Source organism: Daphnia magna, unplaced genomic scaffold (assembly GCF_020631705.1).
Source record: "Daphnia magna isolate NIES unplaced genomic scaffold, ASM2063170v1.1 Dm_contigs066, whole genome shotgun sequence".
NCBI lineage: Eukaryota > Metazoa > Arthropoda > Branchiopoda > Diplostraca > Daphniidae > Daphnia > Daphnia magna.
Window position 1 is genome coordinate 94,840 of NW_025533119.1, and position 18,163 is coordinate 113,002.

At 42.7% G+C, this 18,163-nt stretch overlaps 1 protein-coding gene across 3 annotated transcripts in view; it reads right to left on the minus strand.

The window, feature by feature from the left end:
* Positions 1 to 18,163, minus strand: part of LOC116927605 (protein grainyhead) — a 29,412-nt gene that overhangs the window by 8,788 nt on the left and 2,461 nt on the right. Inside the window, exons 1-6 of one of the 3 annotated variants that reach the window (XM_032934649.2) lie at positions 10,842 to 11,292; positions 6,441 to 6,983; positions 4,944 to 5,976; positions 4,614 to 4,861; positions 3,567 to 3,729; positions 2,450 to 2,561 (exon numbers count right to left, since the gene is read on the minus strand). In XM_032934649.2, the coding sequence (XP_032790540.2) occupies positions 2,450 to 2,561; positions 3,567 to 3,729; positions 4,614 to 4,861; positions 4,944 to 5,976; positions 6,441 to 6,919 (2,035 nt within the window). In that variant the 5' untranslated portion in view covers positions 6,920 to 6,983; positions 10,842 to 11,292. Of the gene's footprint in view, positions 1 to 2,449; positions 2,562 to 3,566; positions 3,730 to 4,613; positions 4,862 to 4,943; positions 5,977 to 6,440; positions 6,984 to 10,841; positions 11,293 to 18,163 lie in introns of those variants that run through there. The other 2 variants (XM_032934642.2, XM_032934635.2) reach the window with 2 other exon arrangements.

Sequence of the window (18,163 nt, forward strand, 5' to 3'; positions counted from 1 at the left end):
CTTCCTAGCACTATGAAGGTTGTAAAGGGAGTCTATGTGTCAATGGGAACTGCTTAGAATAGAAAAACTACAGACTCGTAAATGACAGCCACTTGTCCCCCCCTCCTCCCTTCTTTCTCGTCCCTCTAACCGCTTTTTACAACTCAGTTTCTCTTGCGTATTTATTTATTTATTTTTATTTTGCCGGCCCTGCCGTAAAGTGCGCGTATGCGAAAGGGCGACGGAACTAACAGTTTTGTCTGGAATATTCCAAGACGTAAAAATAATCGAGGGGGGGGGAACCATTTTTGTTTTAATTCAATAATGATGGCCGCATGCTTTCTGTTGCTGCTTTATATTCTCCCGATGGTAATGAGGAACGAGAAAAGACTATCGCCCAACTGGCGATTTGGTGGAATTTCCAAAACGATTCGATTGGCCTATTGATGCTGGATAGGGCCAATTCAATGTCGACCGTTTTTGCCGCACTATTTTTGCACGCCACGAGAAATCTATAAGGAACTGAAGCCACTGAAAGGGGAAGAAAGGGTTGTAAAGAGGTCCGAATGAAATAGCAAGTTTACTACACAAAGAGACCGGAGGAGGAGAAGCATAGCGAAATTGTAGGACCAGGTCACAAAAGGCCCATTTTTTTGAAGCGGCTCTCCCTTTTTTTTGTTTTTTTTTGTTTGACGGTCGCATACACGTACGCTCGGGAAAAAATGAGTTAGTTACCAGATACCAAACGGATTGGCGGGTAGGAAGAGGGTCGGTTGAGAGGGTTGCCGAGCTAAAGGTGGTGAGCAGAGAGGAATGAAGAAGAGCCGTGCGGCATTTTCTTTTTTGTCTAGCAACTTGATGCCCGTGAAAACTCTAACAGAAAAGGGTCACACAGAGTGAGCCTTCTTTCTGTCTGCTCACTTCCCCCCAACTCTCCCCTTCGACCGAATCATAGCCTTTCCGCAACGTTTCCTCAGAGGAAATATAATTCAGGTGTACGTGTGCAACGGAGCATCGGGGCTAGCTGCCATCCACCCCTTTCCCTTCGTGACCATCCTTTCGCCTCGATGTACTTTTTGTGTGTGTTTTTCCGCAGCTCCCAACTGCTACGCTTATCAACATGACGCAAGAGGTCACGCGTGGACGAAATGCAGCTGTTTGCATTCGCCTTATACGTCGTTAACACGACAGTTCCAACGTCTCTATTCAGAGAACTGGCTATCAAGAGGCAACTAGCCAACGACCATGTAAAGCAGCTAGCAGAGTCAACAAAGAAATCAAAAATCAAAACCAAAACAAAAACCAAACAAAGCCAAAGACGTTCGGAGACGTAGACAAATGCGAGTAATTCCGTGACCGCTCGCTTCGACCGTCCAATCTCCAGTCCACTTTCTACCTGTTGGTGGAGCTGGTTTCAGAGCAGATGTCACATCGAGATTATTGCGTTTGATTTCTTATTTCTTTTGTCTCGTCCAACCCGAGCTTGCCATGGACATGCAAAGAGCCAGCCCTTCGGTTTTTTTTTTCTTTTTCTTTTTTTTTTCTTTTTTCTTTTTTTTTGACATTAGCTATTCAGTTAGAAGGAGCCAACATTTCAAGATCCCCCCCCCCCCCCTCCAAAAAAAGGGTAGATACATAACAGGAGCACGGTTTACTGGGCTTGACACGTTAGCTAGATCAACCTGATTTCCCCCTTCCTCATTTTTTCCATTCTCTTGCCCATCAGTCATTGGCTCTCTCGTTCTTTCTCGTCAAACTATTCGTGTCTCTTTTATTTCACTCTATTCTCATTCTACTAGCGGTTGACGTCTTCCGCACGTTGACATTTCACGGTCTTGCTAGTATCGCTTCTCTGGCTTTCAGAAACGAAATCAACAAAGACAGCGTAGCAAAGCAGTCTGAATTTGAAAAAAAAATTTTTTTTTTAAGCAATAAAGGAAACAGACAGTCGTAACAATGTCCATCGCTTTCGCTATTTTTTCCGTTTTTTTTTTCTGTGAATAAAAAAAAAAAATTCTCACTCTTTCGAATAATGAATTTGCATACTGTATGTATAAAGAAAAAAAATCTCTAGATGAAAAATCTGACAAAACCAGAAAGAAAACGTCGACAATCAACTAAGTTACCCGCTTCTATTTTGTCATCTCTTTTATATTCAACCAAGATTCATCGTTGATAGCGACGATGCAAGTATTAACTATTTGACCGATCTGCCATACTCGTTATAGCTGTTTGCTTGGATTATTATTTGTTTCCCGAGAAGTCAAACTGGGCGACATATCGTTGATCGGTCGAGACCGGGCAAACGTTACATCAACTTTCACGACTGGCTTTTCATCTGAGAACTGCTGTATCAGTTTTGTTGTTGTTGTTTCTTAAATCTAACAAGGTTGCCTCGCATTTTTGTTGAAGGCGAAGAACAGAATAACTAGCATCTAGAAATCTACATTGCTTTGATTAAGGTTCATACCTGCGTCGAGTATCCGTTGTTTAGCGCTATGTTGTCGTCCATGCCAAAACTGCCAGGCCTTGGCTTCGTCATCGGTGCTCTTCTCCTCGCGGAACACCAGCATCACCATCGTCTACGTGCGTTCAAATCATACCCGAAGAAAACAAACAAAAAAACAAACAAAATACGACAATAAACAAGTTTGACATGATGGCTATCGAGAAAATTAAAACAATACAGGAGCAGAATGTTATAATTCGAATCAAGTGTCGACGAAAGACCCCCAAAAGAAAAGAAAAAAACAAAAACATGAGAAGAATGGAACACCTTCTTCCAATTGAATAGGCGACACCGTAAGGGCGGAATGGGGTAATAAAAAGAAAATAAACCCAACTGGTAACCAGGTGTTTTCGGTGTCGTAAACCTGCAATTTACTGGCTATCTTACTGTCCGAGAAGGAGGTTCCAACACTTTGGCTGCTTTCGGGAACGTTTTATGCATTTCATTTTTCTTTGCAAGATTTCTGGCGCGTGTTTGTGTTGCTGTTCGCACAACACCGTGACGGCTTAACTTTTCATCTCATTTTCATAGTTGCCATGATTGTCTTTCGTATTTTTGGCGGATGTTTTGGATGAAATTTAGCTAACGCTTTTTACTCATTGGCTCTCAATTGTGGAGCAAACGAAAATTCGAAAGTCGGTTGGACTAATACGACGTCAAACGTATGCATTAGAATGCCTCCCAGTGTGGCCTTTACGTGATGCAAGAAATTTCGTCGTTTCACTGCTCCATTTCTTCAAAGTATAATGCGGGTTTCATCGTTACCGTTCAGTGTGATTAGCTACTCTTTGGACAGAACTACAACGCCCTCCCTCCCTCTCTGAAATTCATCTACGACGTGTAGATACCTGCATCCAAGTGGGGGACTGATTTCAATGCAAACTAGGTCATCATTTTCTGACAAGCTAATGAACTGTCAAGCAAAAAGATGAACGATGGATAGCTGAAGAATAATTAGCGGGTCTAATTTCTAAAGATTCCAAATAGAAGTTTGGAAAAAGAGAAAAAAGAAAATGCAAAACAAAAAACAGAAAAAGAAAAGAAAAGAAAAGAAAAAGCTGGCAGAAGTTCAGTCTACCTTGACGGTCTGGTTTTTCAATGGTCGCTCCGGATCGGGGACGTATTCTAGAGTTATCCCGTAAAACTGGCCTTTATTAATATAGGTGATACGGTCATCTTCTCGCCGCTGTGAAGTTGAAATCGGAGACTCCAGGTAGTATCGGAACCCATACTGGTTAAACCTGTTAAACATTACAGAAATTGAATGTCATGTTTGCACAGTTGAATTAGTCGTCTCAGTAAAGACGCACTTCTTTCACACACCACACACACACAAAAAACCGAAAAAACAAACAAACAAAACAGGTAGACAGGAGAAGAATCAAATTGAAAAAAACAAACAAAAAACAAACTGGATTGTGCCGCTATACATGCCCCATAGTAAGAAACCGTTTGCAACCAAAAATGAACTAAAAATACAAGATTCCCGCTACTTGGATCGTTTGTTTTGTAGGCAGTATGAGAAACATTATATACACCAATGATTCAAGTAGAAATAACCTCAAATAATAGGTCAATACCACGAATTCATTAAAATCCTGCTGCTCGCAATGGTTCGGAGTCATTTCGGAGTCGAACAGTATAACCAGACATTAAGCATCACGTCTATAATGCGGCTTTGAAAACTGGACTGGACTGGCAAGTATATTATACGGAAATCCGCGATGTTCCTACGTTAATTTACTCGAAAAGCGCTCTGGGGCAATCAAAAACACATATGTGAGAACCATTTGCTTTCAGCATTATTTCGGGTTTACCTGTCGCTCTTGGTAAGGGTTACTAGTTATTAAAGAAAACAGATCGACCGATCGGGGAATAGTTTTTTGTTTTTTTTCGGTTTGGCTCGATTTCTTCAAATGCAAACTAACAACTAGAAACCAGCTCGTTCTTCTTAATGTTCATGAGTGTTTTCCGCAGGTAATAAACTGACGATCGTCTAGCGTAACGCAACAACAACGGGAAGGAGTGAACTTTAATCGAATGCAATCGACCAAAAATAGGGCAATGAACCTGAACTTGGAAGAAGTTCGTAATCGAAAAGGCAGCGATAGCTCCAGAGACTTACACTTTTGGAATCTGTATTTTGTCGACTTCGCTTTGGCGGTTGCAGTCTGGCCACGAACGGGATCGCGACGAATTGAGATGCGCACTGCCAGGTGACATGCTCGACTTGGAGTGCTCGCCACCAGACGTCGGCGTTCGGCTGCCCTCGTCGCTGCCACCGTGAGCGCTGTTGTGATGCTGCTGTTCCGATGACGGATGCTCGATGGCCGGCTCACCAATCAAGCCCGGGTATTCCGTGTAATCAAAATTCTGCCAACATCAATTCGTAGTTAGATGAGCCTACGAGTGTGCGAAAGAACGCGGGCATGGTTTCGGTTTGCAGTAGACCTACCTGTTGGGCGACGGATTGGTCGCGAGGGGTAACAGCGTCGACCCCGATGCCGCTGTCGGGCGACGGCAAGTCAACGGTCAGTCCGGTGCCCTGCTGCTGCTGCTGCTGCTGCTGTTTGTAGATGCCGCCCGGCTGATTGCGGATGAAGCGATCACCGAAGCCAGTCTCGTGTCCTTCGCCATAAGCGAGCTGTGCCACGGCGCGGGCGTACTGCTGATCGCCGCTGCCGCCATTTGCATTGGCGTTGCTGTTCGTGTTTGCGCTGCTGTTGAAGTAGTCGCGATAGAACGAGTCGCTGGAGCCGACCGACGAGCTGACCGCGTAAGCAGTCGGCTGTTGGCGCAACGTGGATGATGGATGGATGGCCGTGTAGACGCCAGATTCATTAGGTGAAACGAGCCCGTAAGCGGGACCAGGAGACGAATCATAGCCATGATTGTTAACCGTCTGAATGCTGGCCAAGCCACTTTGTTGGTGTCCACTGCTTCCGACGGCACCGCCGTTGCTGGTGTACGCAGACGGCGAATATTGCTGCTGCAAGGCCGACTGGATGCCGGCGCGAGCCAAGTCGAGAGCGGCCGGGGACATCATCGTATTGTCGCCGTCGTGTTGCTGCGACTGTTGAGACGAGACGGGACGCCGGATGTGGATGACGGAACCGGAGGTGTTGGCGCCGTCGCGGCTGTCGTTGACGCTGCTTCCGCTCATGACGTGTGATATCGACTCTAGACGAGGGATCATTTCGTGGACCAATTCGCCGTCCGCCAAAACACGCGAGATAACGGTGCCGCTAACTCCACCGTCGACTTTGTTGTCACTGGAGCTGGTGCACACGATTCTCGAATCTGGATGATGGAGGACGTGACGCAGGTTCCTCCTCGTCAAGTCCTCTGGCTCTTTTTTGATTGCAAGTGGATAGATATCAGGCTCAGAAGCTGATCCTTCGTGAGACTGGTGATTTTGACCACCGATTTCTTTGCCGCTGGACAATCCGTCGGCCGAAGATGAATGAGAGCCGCCCATTCCGTTCCTGCTATATATATTAACAACAACACCCAAATAACAAAACACAAATAAAAAAACAAAATAAATAATAATAACTGCAGCCACAACAAAGAATAGGGGGAAAAATAAAAGAAAAAAGAAAAACCATTCTGTATAAATTAACTGAATTTGCTGAAATTGCTACCTCACTATGGGCATGTAGTACTATAATGTAGTTGGCCTTGCCCATTTTGACTTGTTTGTTTCAAATTGTAAACACTTGAAGCAATTCAACTTTAATGAACGTATTTTTTATGTCTGTCTTGTATTCCAGTGGGTCAGCTTTTTAATTATTTATTTATTTATTCATTTATTTCTTTATTTATTTATTTATTTTTGTTTTGTTTTGATTGAATCTAGCGCATGCCTCTTGTACTACATCAGTATATCCAAATGGTTTATGGACTGCGAATCGACAGCGTCAAAGGGGGCCAAGTGAAAGGTTAAACTTACGGCCAAAGGTCATTCATGGATTTGCCGTCTTTATGACCAGGTTGGACAGACGACGAAATAGGCAGGCCGTTGATTAACGAGTGGTGCTGATGCGACTGGTGATGATGCTGGCTCTTGCTTGGATAATAGTGGTGCTCGTACGAGACCAAAACACTTCCGACCGAATTGACGGATGTTTCCTCGCTCAATGAGTTGCCTCCGCCCAAGTGCAGCATGGCATTGGTGGCTGCATGCAACGGATGCTCGTAGAAAGTGTTGCGCCAGGCAGCGTCCTCATTTTCTGAAGCGGCAGTTGAAGCGCCACCTGCTCCGCTGCTTCCGCCGCTGCCGCCGCCGACAGCGCCCAACGTCTCAGCAGCAGAGCTCATGCGGATCCGCGTGACACTCGGAGACGAAGACGAGCGTCGCGACGGGGAGGACGGCGATCGCGCTGGCGAATTGGAAGCACCTAATTTGACGGGCGGCAGAACCTGCTGCATGGGCTGGTGCCGAACGGCTAACGGCTCGCTAACTGCTCTTCCACAAGATTTCAACTGCTCTTCCCTAAAGGTGAATCACAAAAAGGTTACAGTTTTATCGATTTTTTTTTTTTTCATTTTGTTTTGGTTTTTTCTTCTTCTTCTTCTTCTTTTAATGTCATTTCAAAATGCGTCCTCAAACAAAAAAAGGAAACAAAAACTTGAAAATCCAATGAGAAGAAATAGTCTGACAGTCTGGCATGGCTCCATACCAGACTGCGTGATTGGTTGAAAAACATTTATCTCTACGAATAATTGACGAAGTAGAGGGGACGCACGAAGATAATATACCGGGATTCGAATTCCTATTGGACATCTAAACCATTTGGAAGGGATGGAACTTGGAAGGTGAGTGATAGTAAGGAGGGGGGGACAGGGCGGCTCTGTATAAAAATCCACTCAAAATTAAAAGAAAATTAAAAAACAAAAAAAACAAACAAAAAAAACAAAAGAGAATGGTATAGAAGAATAAGAGATGATGGAATTCGTATCACGGCATACTGCCAGAATGGCTGTGCTTAGTTGAGCTGTCGGCAGAGAACGAACTGCCTGTGACCATCTAAGAAGATTTTAATTGGAACGGTGAGTTGAGCACGAACGGGCGCGGATGAAAAATACGTGTGATAACATCCGATAAAGTTAATGTCATTTTGAAATATGGACGAGACAGAGAGGTATAGGACAGTGTTGACTAAGAAAGGGGAGGGAGGTGGGGGGAGTAGCGGAGAGGAGGGGAGGGGGGTGGAGGGAAAGAGCGATAGAGACATGTAGACTGAAGAGAAACCAAGTCAGTTGAAGAAGATGTCGACTGGCAGCGACAAAGTGCTGTTGCTCTTATCACAACCTAATGCCGTCTATGGATGCTCTTTCTATAGAACCAACATGTTGGTGCTGAGCGTTGACGGTTCACCGTTGATAAAAAAAGCCAAAAACCAACTCACAAAAATAAAAACCAAAAACGAAAAAAAAAAATACCCGAAAAATTTACACACACAAAAGAAATCTAACGAAAAGAAAAAAGAGAAAAAGAAAAAGAATAGAAAACTGGAATGGAAACAAAACAAGCCGCTTCGCCGAGTTCTTCTTATTAGAGTTGCACTTCGCCATGTAACAGATTTTCGATAGGAACTCCTGGGTTCTTGTCAATGCCAAACACGCGCATTTCGATCGCTGCCATTTAATTGGCAGGAAAGAAAACCAGTCTGAGATCTATCATACTGAATGTTCCCGCCCTTAGAAACGAAAAGCACATCAACCAAAAAGAAAAGAAGAGAAAAAACAAAAAACCAAAAAAAAATGAGCAACAATAACAACAACAACAACAGCAACAAACGAAATAGAATAAAAAAGAAAAAAAGAAAAAAGGGATGGCTATGTTAGGATCGTCTTAATTGTCCCAAGTGAATGACACAAGATAGATGACTTGTGTCTGCTAACTCTCTGTCGGCTGCCGGGCAAATGTCCCTCGGCTGAAGTTCAGCTACCAGACATTAGTTGAACACCAAACGCATCAGCCAACTGTTTTCCAGAACGAAAGCTATCACAACCAAATGACAGTCGTCAAATGAATTTACAATGTAATCGCTACGAAAGCGTATTGGATTTTTGGACTCATCACAAACCTCTATTTATTTTTGTTTTGTTTTTCCGTTTTCCCGTTTTTTCGTTTTTTCTTTCGATCTCTTTTCCAAATCGAGCGACAGCCTGATGACCCTCCCCGCCGTTCGTGCGCTTCGCGATCGCAATTACGGAAGAATGCGCGCGCGCGCGCGCTCAAAGTGATTCGAAAGCACGACCACCAAACGAACAGAAAACCACTATGTTTAATTGTTTAGCTACATACATCGTCTGCTGGTAAGTATGACATCTTACTACTCGTCGGGCAGCCTTCCAAAAATAGAAATGGCAAGCAATAAAGATGAGCCGTGCCACTGTTTGTTGATCGCATTGATGGGTAGCATCAGAGGTCCGCGTGACTTGCCGCTACCCTTTTTGGTATACAAACATTAGTAAAGCCTCGCAACGGGTAACAGGTAGTTAGTGTCGGTAGGAGCTGGTTACGTAATGCGGTCTCCCGCGACGCATTTCTGGACCGACGGGTTGAGCCGTCTCGGACGCCTGGCGAGACCTATCAATGGTCGGGTGTGGCGCGAAACTCATTACTTATGCATTCAAAATAATAGTCCCTAACTTCCGTTGGCAGCCTATTTGCTGTTCTTGTATCTCTTGGATGTTTATGGACACGGCATAATAACAAACTTACAAAACAAAACAAAAACAAAACAAAAAACACTCCTTCTTTCTGCCTAAAAGACGCTGTTATTTGACACTCGCGAGATTCACTTGTCAATTGCTTGAATCGCATCGCTTCGAGATCGTATTGATGGGCAAACATAGGGAAACGGGGAAACGTAACCGATCAATTGAACGGCTGACGAAAGAAAACAAAATAAGGAAGCGAGCGGCTAAACAAGTGCGGCTGTCATCTGCTTGTCTTATAGCTTTTATGACCCAACAAGTGCAGAAAGAGAGAGAGATTGTAAGAATGGTTCGCTTTATGGGCTGCTGCTGCCAAAAAAAAACTGAAACAAAAAACTAACGTAAAAAGGGTGAAACAATAAAAAACGATTGGTTGTATAACCATCCACACGGCGCGCTTTTGTTTCCACTGTCTACAATCGTTTTCTTTCGGTTCTTTTGACTTCTTTCTTTTTCTTTTTTTTTTTTTTTGGTGGCAACTTTTTGCCACCCTTTCTCCTTTCTTGTCCTCTACTTCTTTTGCTCCCTTCCTATCCCATCACAGTTTTGCGCTGCCAAAGTGGCCATGCCATTCGGCGCAATTCACTGGGTTCAGAATTTTCCAAAGAAAAAGGAGCCATAAAGTTGGAAATAAAAAAAGAGGCCCAAAAAGAAAACTGCGAGCAAAATAGAAAACAAAACAAAAAAATGTCTTGAATTTAAAAATAATGATAATAAAAAAAAAAAAAAAAAAGAAAAGAACGAAAATAAGAGGAAGTTGAAAAAGGGTAACAAAGATTTCTCGAGTTTCCTATATCAATGTTGCGTCAAGTGTAGGTGGAAGTGGAAAAGGAGGGTGAAGTTATGCACCCAGGTGACGAGACCTTTTTTTTTTTTACGATCAGCCGACGCTCTTCTTTTGTCTCTTTCCCCCTCCTGTGCTCTCTCTCTCTTTCTCCACGTCTCTCTCTAACAGAGGCGGGAACGCAGATAAGACGATGATTGACTTGAAAGAAAAGAAAAAAACTCGGAGCCTCACATGAGAAGGAAATAAGAAAAAGGATTTTTTTTTCCGTGGGTTTTTCGGGGTATAGATTTACCGTGCCGTGTTATTTCACTATTTTTTTTATTCGCTTTTTGAGTGTATGTCAGCGAGTGAAAGTTTCGTGTCTAACTTTCTGGCATATCGAGACAGTTGGAACTTGGGAAGGATACCTAGCAAAAAATATAAAAATAAAATAAATAAATAAAAAAAAAAAAGAAAAAAAAAAGGCTCGAACATTTTGCCGAAAGAGAGGAAACTCGCACGCAAACAACGAAATACGAATAGCGCGCCATCCACGTGAAGACGTTCTTTTTCGAACGGCTGAGATTTTTACGACTTGCTCTCTACACATTTGCGCTATTCGGCCTTTTTCGCTGCAGCTTTGGCTTTTCGCAAAGTGCTAGAAGGTGAGAGTCACCCGATATCAATTAGCGAGCAAACAGGTTCGTTAGCTAATTCCACGCCAAACGCTGAATTCCGATACGCAAGTCAAAGTGTCTCATTGTCCCGACAATAACGCGGGGCAAATGAACGGATGTCGCGGGACAAGAATACGACACGTGCGCAACAAGCAAAATAGAGTGAATGAATGTTCGTTACCTGGATGGGCACTTGTCGTAGGTCGCTGAAATTAAAATCACCGATGGACGAATCAAAACGTTTGATTATACCACAAACCACTGCGGTCAATGCGCCAACAAGCGACAGATGACTCAATCATTGTTCGGCCAAACGGCCAAAGTGTTTGTTTTGTTTTCGTTTGTTTCCTTGTAAAGATGGTCAACACTAGTAGCGCCCGATACGAATGCGCCCGACGAATGTTTCAAATCACTAAAAACCAAACATGAACTGTGTCGTCTGAATGATTATTCCGTGATGCGTGCGGTAGCCAACAATTGAAGTGGTGCGCTGCGTGATGGGAGTGCTGCCGCCTTTGGTACCGACTTGCTGGCCAGTGACTGTGCCAAACTTGGGGAAAGCAAGTAAAGTCCCTTTCGGTCGTTGAGTTAGCCAGCCTCCAGCCATGCCAGCCCCTACCATGACTGAACTGGCTTGCGCTACCCTTTTGCTTCACGTCGGGGGCCTTCAGTTTTTTAGCCGTTTCTCAGCTCTTCTGTACGGCTCTTGGTGCGCAACAATGAGTTGCAGCAGCGCCCCTTTCTGCTAGAGGCGCGAAGATTCACCAATTACTTTGCATACCAAGTCCCGCCTACTTCTCTCTTCCCCCACCTCACCCCCACCTCTCAACCTCACCCCACCCATACACTATAAGCTAGCCGAGGTTCCCATGCCATCTACTATGCGGTTTGCTACTTTGGACTATTTGATTCTGTGTGTCGCCTTCTGAAATACCGGCCAACGTCCTGGCCTCGTTGCTCATTACACAACAGCCGAGTCTTATCACTACCGCTCTGAAATCGTGTCCGTTTTCACGTTTTAATGACATTTCAATTTACCTGCAAAAGAAATTCTTCTTCCTGGTTTCGTAAACATTTTTTTTTTCGAAGTTCAACGCTTGACGTTCCCATGGTGGATCTACATAGTCAGTTGTGTTGAACTGCGTAAAAAGTCCACTCGTTTATGAACATCAAGAACATTTTTAAAAAAAGAGCAGAGCTATTTATCTTCTTTGCAGTCTTACTTTAGATGTGTGACGCGCATTCAATTTCTCAATGAATGTGCTCGATTATTAGTGGGAAAAAAAACAACAAAACAAAAAAAAAATATATATATAAATAAAAAATACATTGTTACATTATGATTTGCCACGGATTTTGCAACACGATCGAGTTGGAACATTGTTCGAAGTGAAACCAAGCTAGCTATGCAAGCCCGCGGTAACGCGTGCATCAAGAAACACACATGCACTCGAAATCGCAAAAAAATTTGCAATGCAATTTTTCTAAAAGTCGAACTAATAAAAAACTAAAAATTCCAGTTTCAGCACCCGATCATTAACCTGTTGAATTTGTTACGCCTTTAGTTAATATACCTTTAGCAGCCACGATGGCTAGAAAACCTTCCAATAAAGAAAGATCTCCAACGCAAGGCTGATAGCTTCTATCTAGTTAGCCATTGTTATACTAATTTTCATTGTACCCAAATTTAAATGATATTTCAGCCAACATGTAGCCTGAACTGTTTGGCCACGTGCTTTAAACTATTTCAGTCATTTGAACTGACACGGGGTAAAAATGTAACCAGCATAACCGTTTTGAGAAGACACTAAAAGATGTATTGGATTTTAAGGCTATAAGAAATCAAATGACCCAACTGTTTTAGGTGTGCTTATACAATAACTGCAGCAGTAGAAAGTAAATTACAAATTTCAAAGCCTGACTGATTTTGAGTTGGCCAGCGACGCTTGCCCTGCACTGTGCACTAGACCCAATTGTTCTTTATGCAAATCTGCAGCTGCCGTTAGTGAGGCAGGAGACGAGGGAACCTATGAACTTTCATAAACGGACCACCCGCCCTTACGGCCGAAAATGCCGGCACATAAAGCGAGGAGGTAGGTGAGCTTCAACCGTTGCGTATCATCTACTAGCCTATTATACTTTTAGTCCTTTGTGCTCTCATGCAACATGGCCTACCGGACATTCTTGGGAAGATCTCTTGATTGAAATGAAGGCATGGCTGGATTTCAATGCCAGCGCATCAATTATAAAGATGTAGCAGATTTTTCTTGATAGATTGCCATTTTGTATGGACCTTGGGCCACTGAGCTAATTACAATAGAGACGCCAATAAAACGTTGATTTCGTGCCGACTTTTACTACCACATTTTCATCGCGCCTAATATCCAGCATGACCCAAGGCAAACTTTTCCTTGATTTGAGTTCTTAATGCGCACTTTTTGGCAGCAGCATTTGAGAGGCCACCGTGCAATGGATCCATTCATTTTAGAAATTTCAAACATTTGAGACGCGTTTGAGACGCTACAGCTATCCAGTCTTCTATATTGCGTGTTTCTGACGAAAGAATAAAACTCTACTTTACACTTGTGAAAAGCTTCGCTATACTTATAAATTACTTCATCGCTTTGTTAATGCTTAACGGTATAGTTACGATATTGCATTATCGTTATTTGTTTGTTTTTTTCAAGAAGAAGAGTTTTTAGTATGCAATACTCGGCTAATATCGGGTGGAGGTTAGAAAAACCCCCACCAGTTTCTATAGGTGAAGCAAACAACGTTAGACTTGCTATGCAATGACACAGCGACACGCTGCAGTTGGCAGTGGCAATTTTTGCATCCAGTTTGGTCGCAAATATACCAGCACTATCGAGAAAAGTGACAGGTCCAACCCCAAACAATTTCAAAGATAGATAAGATTCAACAAGGTTATTCACTTATTCCCCATAAACATTTAGTTTTGGGGGGGAAAAATCGCTTTCGGCGTAATAGAGAGCTGCTGGGAGATTGAGACGAGAACATACCCACCTTGATCTTCATCTCTCCTCTATAGGAGCCCCCTACACAGACGGGTTTGTTAGGGCTTGTGAGTGATAGAATAAGAAAATCATAGCAACGGCGAAGACAACCTGCCAAGCCCTGACGACTTTGGCTAGAAACCAAAAATGAATAAAATAAAATAAAATAAAATGAAATGAAATGAAATAAAAAACTAAAAAAAAAAACGTTTCAAACTAGGCCTTTTTCAGCCTGTAGGCTAACCAAATCTACCAGGGTAAGGCGGAATAAAAGAGTCGAAAGGTTGAGACGCCTTGGAAAGAAGCCAGGTACTCAGAAGTCGAAAACTCAGGTAGGCGTCCCTCATGTTCATGCCAAGGGGTGGCTCGACCCTATTCAACGTTCAGCCTGCTAGCTGATTGATGGCGTCAATTGGCTAATGAAATTGCATCAGGGCAACAGGCAAAGAGTCGTTACACAGAGAAAAGTTATTTAATGCCCAATTTTATAAGCACTCGCAGCTTGCTGATGCCATAGGTGTCCTTTACGTTATGAGATATACAGACACAGAGCTCAGCTAGCGCTGCCATGGCTAGTACGCTGGCAGTGTGGGCATGCGTTACATAGCTCATCGGGCTGAAAAAAAAAATATATATATACAGTATGTTTTTTTCTTTCTTCTTGGAAATGGATAATGTAACCGTCGACTCAGCGAAAAGGGGTGGGCAGAGAAATGTCCTGAGCACCGATCGAGGCACGCTGCAAAAGCGCTGCAAGAAAGCTTTCACTTCGACAGACTCACAACCCAAAAACTAAAAAATTGAAAATTAATAACAATAATAATAATAAAAAACGAAAATATAAATACTGATCGCACAAACAATTCCTCTGCTATGTATCTCTCTCTCTCTCTCTCTTTCTCTCTCTCTCTCTCCAGTCAGTCAGTCTACTTTACCGACATGAGTTTCGTGGCCTTCATCAGACATCGCATCCGCACAAATTTCGTCTGGTGCTGTGCATGCGCTCATTAATTCCCTTTCATCACGTTTGATCAAGGTTACAATACATTAGTATGCGTTCGATTTTGGGAAGTTGTTTAACTGCCGCCGATGGTACAGAATTCAAGAGAATAACCTCTAGTCAACAGTAGTTAACCAGAGGCTAATTTATGACGTTTTTTTTTTCAATTGTTGTCGTTAAAAAAAAAAAAACAAATGATATCAATCGAAGATGGACTAGAAAACTCCAAGTCAGTTGCCAATAATTTCAAAAACTGAGCTGATGCGTGTCAAAAGCGCTGATGAAAGGGTAGTTACAAAAGAATTTATAATATTCTTCGCGGAAGGGGGGGTCGAATTGCGAAACCCCTTCTTATAACTGAAACAACAGCCGTTGAGATCGGATTGGTCAAAGCCCCGGTGTTAGAGGTTTGATGAAACCAACCACAGTACAGAGACAATAGTCGATCAAAGGCAAGGCTGTTTTGTTGAAGAACTAATGTCAAATAGGCAAACATTACGTTCCTTTTGAGCCGACTCTCTGATTTGCTCATTAGAAAGAAAAAAACAAAAATATTTCCTGAAGATTGTAAAGCAAATATCGCACTGTCGAGCTGATACCGCCGTTGCGGATCTATGACGCGGATGATGCGTGCAGGAATAACCAGCAGGTCTTGCATATGCAAATAGGGAGATTGGTTCACGTCTTTTGGCTTGACTCTCTCCTTTTTCAACGTTCTATCTTTTTATGTTTAGCTTTGTTTTGTTTTTTTGATGCATTGCCGCCAGAACAAACTTTCTCCCCCGTTTTTTATTATTATTTTTTTTTTTTTTTGCTACTTTGGGAAATGCTTTTTACCTTTATATATATTTTTTTTCTAAGGGTTGACGCGTAGGGTATAGACACGGTTTTCATACATACACACACACACACACGGCATCCAAGTTCAAGATTAGCGCGGAAAGAGGCCCGCTGATGAGGCAATAGCGATGCGGGTGATAATCTGGAATGTGAATGCAGTTCCAGGGTCCAACGTCGCGAGCTATTCGCGCGACGAGCGTCTCCGAATGAACACATAATCATCTAACTCCAATACTATAGCGGTACGGACTATCTTGGAAGCAAGGAATGGAAGACTTTGGAGAGTGCTGCGTTAGAAGAAAAAAAAAAAAAAACGGATGATGGATGAGAAGCGAAGGGAATCAAGATCAAACTTATCTTTTGTTTCTCACCAAAAATTTCCCTATAACCTTGGAAAGGTGATGGGGACGAATGCGATAGACGACCGTCTAAGCTATACACCAAAAATCTATTGTCCGGCTTTCTTTTTCCTTAATATTTGGTGGCGCGATGGTGTGATCGGGCGATTGTGAACGATTGGGCGTCATCGCAGTTCGACCAGCCTGCGCGCACCGATCTCTATCGATAATAAACAAACGCTGTCGTTTGGAATTTTTTTTTTTTTTCTCGTCCCGATGAAAGGCATATTTTTGACTTTGGTACGGAAAAACGGATGTTTCACACGTAAACTGGAAAAATCGCATCTTTGCCTTGTTTTTGCTAGTTCGCGTTCATGTAGCTATCGCTGAGTCGCAATAACACGGTCAAGTTTATTTCAATTGTGTTTCAAAGAGGCGGAAAGATAAGCTGTTTGATTGCGAAATAGTAAAAAAAAAAGCTAGGTAGAATTTAATTGGCATGTCTGTTTTTTTTTCTATTTTTTCCCCCTTATCTTCAAATGTTGTTTCTCAACTTGTATGTGCAGTGTTAAGTCGATGCCCCAGTTTCTTATTCTTTTTTACATTGTGTTCTTTGAAGTAGGAGGAAGAAGACGAAGAAGAAGCTGTGAATGCCCATCCGGAGCAAGTTACAGGAATGGCAACTTGTTTTATGTACGTCAGTTGTATAGTGTCACGATCTCAATCACAAGATACCGTCGTAAGATATAGAAGACAACTTGCGACAAGAACCTCCGAAGTACCATCTCTGGCCGTGGGAAATGTACATGCACTAATCAAAAGTCGAGTTCTACTATCAGACGTATAACCGTATCCACTAGACGAGCGACGTCCCGCAGCCGTTAGTCCGTCACCTTTCATCCTCATCACGTTCAGCAGCATCGTTCCGTCTGACTGACCGGCATGTCTGATTGATTTGTTGTCAACCTTTTTTTTTTCTTTTTTTTTCTTCTTCAAAACTTCACATTAATTGAGAAGAGCTCCAAGAACGACGTCAACCTCTTTTATTTTTTTCTTGTGCCTTTGTGCGCAGAGACGCATTCCTGTCACTTGGTGTACAAATGCGACCTGGTCACGGGCTTATTATTGTTTGCTCACGATTATCAATCTATATTTTTTTTTCTCTCATTGGAAAGCTAGCCAAAGTTCCCACGGCTGTGGACGGACAACGCGATCGGGACTGGGTTCGGGAAACAAATCTTTGATGAATTTATGTACCAATAATTACCTACTCAATTATCGCAATGTGACTAGTCGTGCACGATGAAACTAGAAAACGACTCGGAAGGGACATGTTTTCCGCATTCTAAAAGCACGTCTGCACAACTAACAAAGGCTACTAGACATCCAATCAGTTTATGAGATAGCATGTCACTAATGAAGAGTAGCGCTGCGATTGGGAAGTAAAAGAAATTTAGAGCACGACCGTTCTCAGACTGATGATCCCTAAATTAAGGATATGCGGTACCAGCACCTTCAGCAATATATGTATTCATAATGTCGATTGATTATTTCGGCTAGAACACCAGCTGGGCAGGTCTGCGTCAATAACTGGGCGTAAAATAGTGCGTGTTGTTTTTATTGTGGACGCATCTCCTGGGTATAGATCAGTTAATTTCTCCGGGAAGGCGTGTTAGTTGAAATTTCCTGATGAACATGTTCTTCATACTATATTTATGTCAGGGTAATGTCTCGCTTGTCGAAGATTATTATTTCTGGTATGCTGATTACTAAGTTATATGTTTACGTTGCGTCTTTGATAAATTATTCGTCTAACCGGCTTTAAAAGTAGTATTTATTGAAATTATAAGGCACTTTCTTTTAATATGTCTGGTTCAGGTTAGTGCACAAACTTGATGTTTAGTGAACAGTGCCATTTCGATGTGATGACGGTGCAGCAGAATTTCCGGTGTTACATGTTTCTGGCTCAGAACGGGTGTGCAAAGCGTTAGTTTGTCACTCCGCTTATCCTGCCTAACGTCTGTTCCATAACCAGCAGTCACACAGCCGGTTGATTTTTTTGGTTCTGGCTTATTTGTTCATGTTTTATTTGTTTTTCGTCAGACCACATTCATGTCATTCATTTGTTTTGCTTGATTCGCTCTTGTTACTGCTGATGACGGCCAGTCCGAAAAATCAGCAAACGGAAGGGCACATTGTGAGCGCACCGCTCATCGCATTAAATCAATGGAAAATGATAATAATGCATAAAACATACAGGCCATTTTAAAAACGAGTTTCCTTCCATCTGAATATGGTGGTTGTCACCATA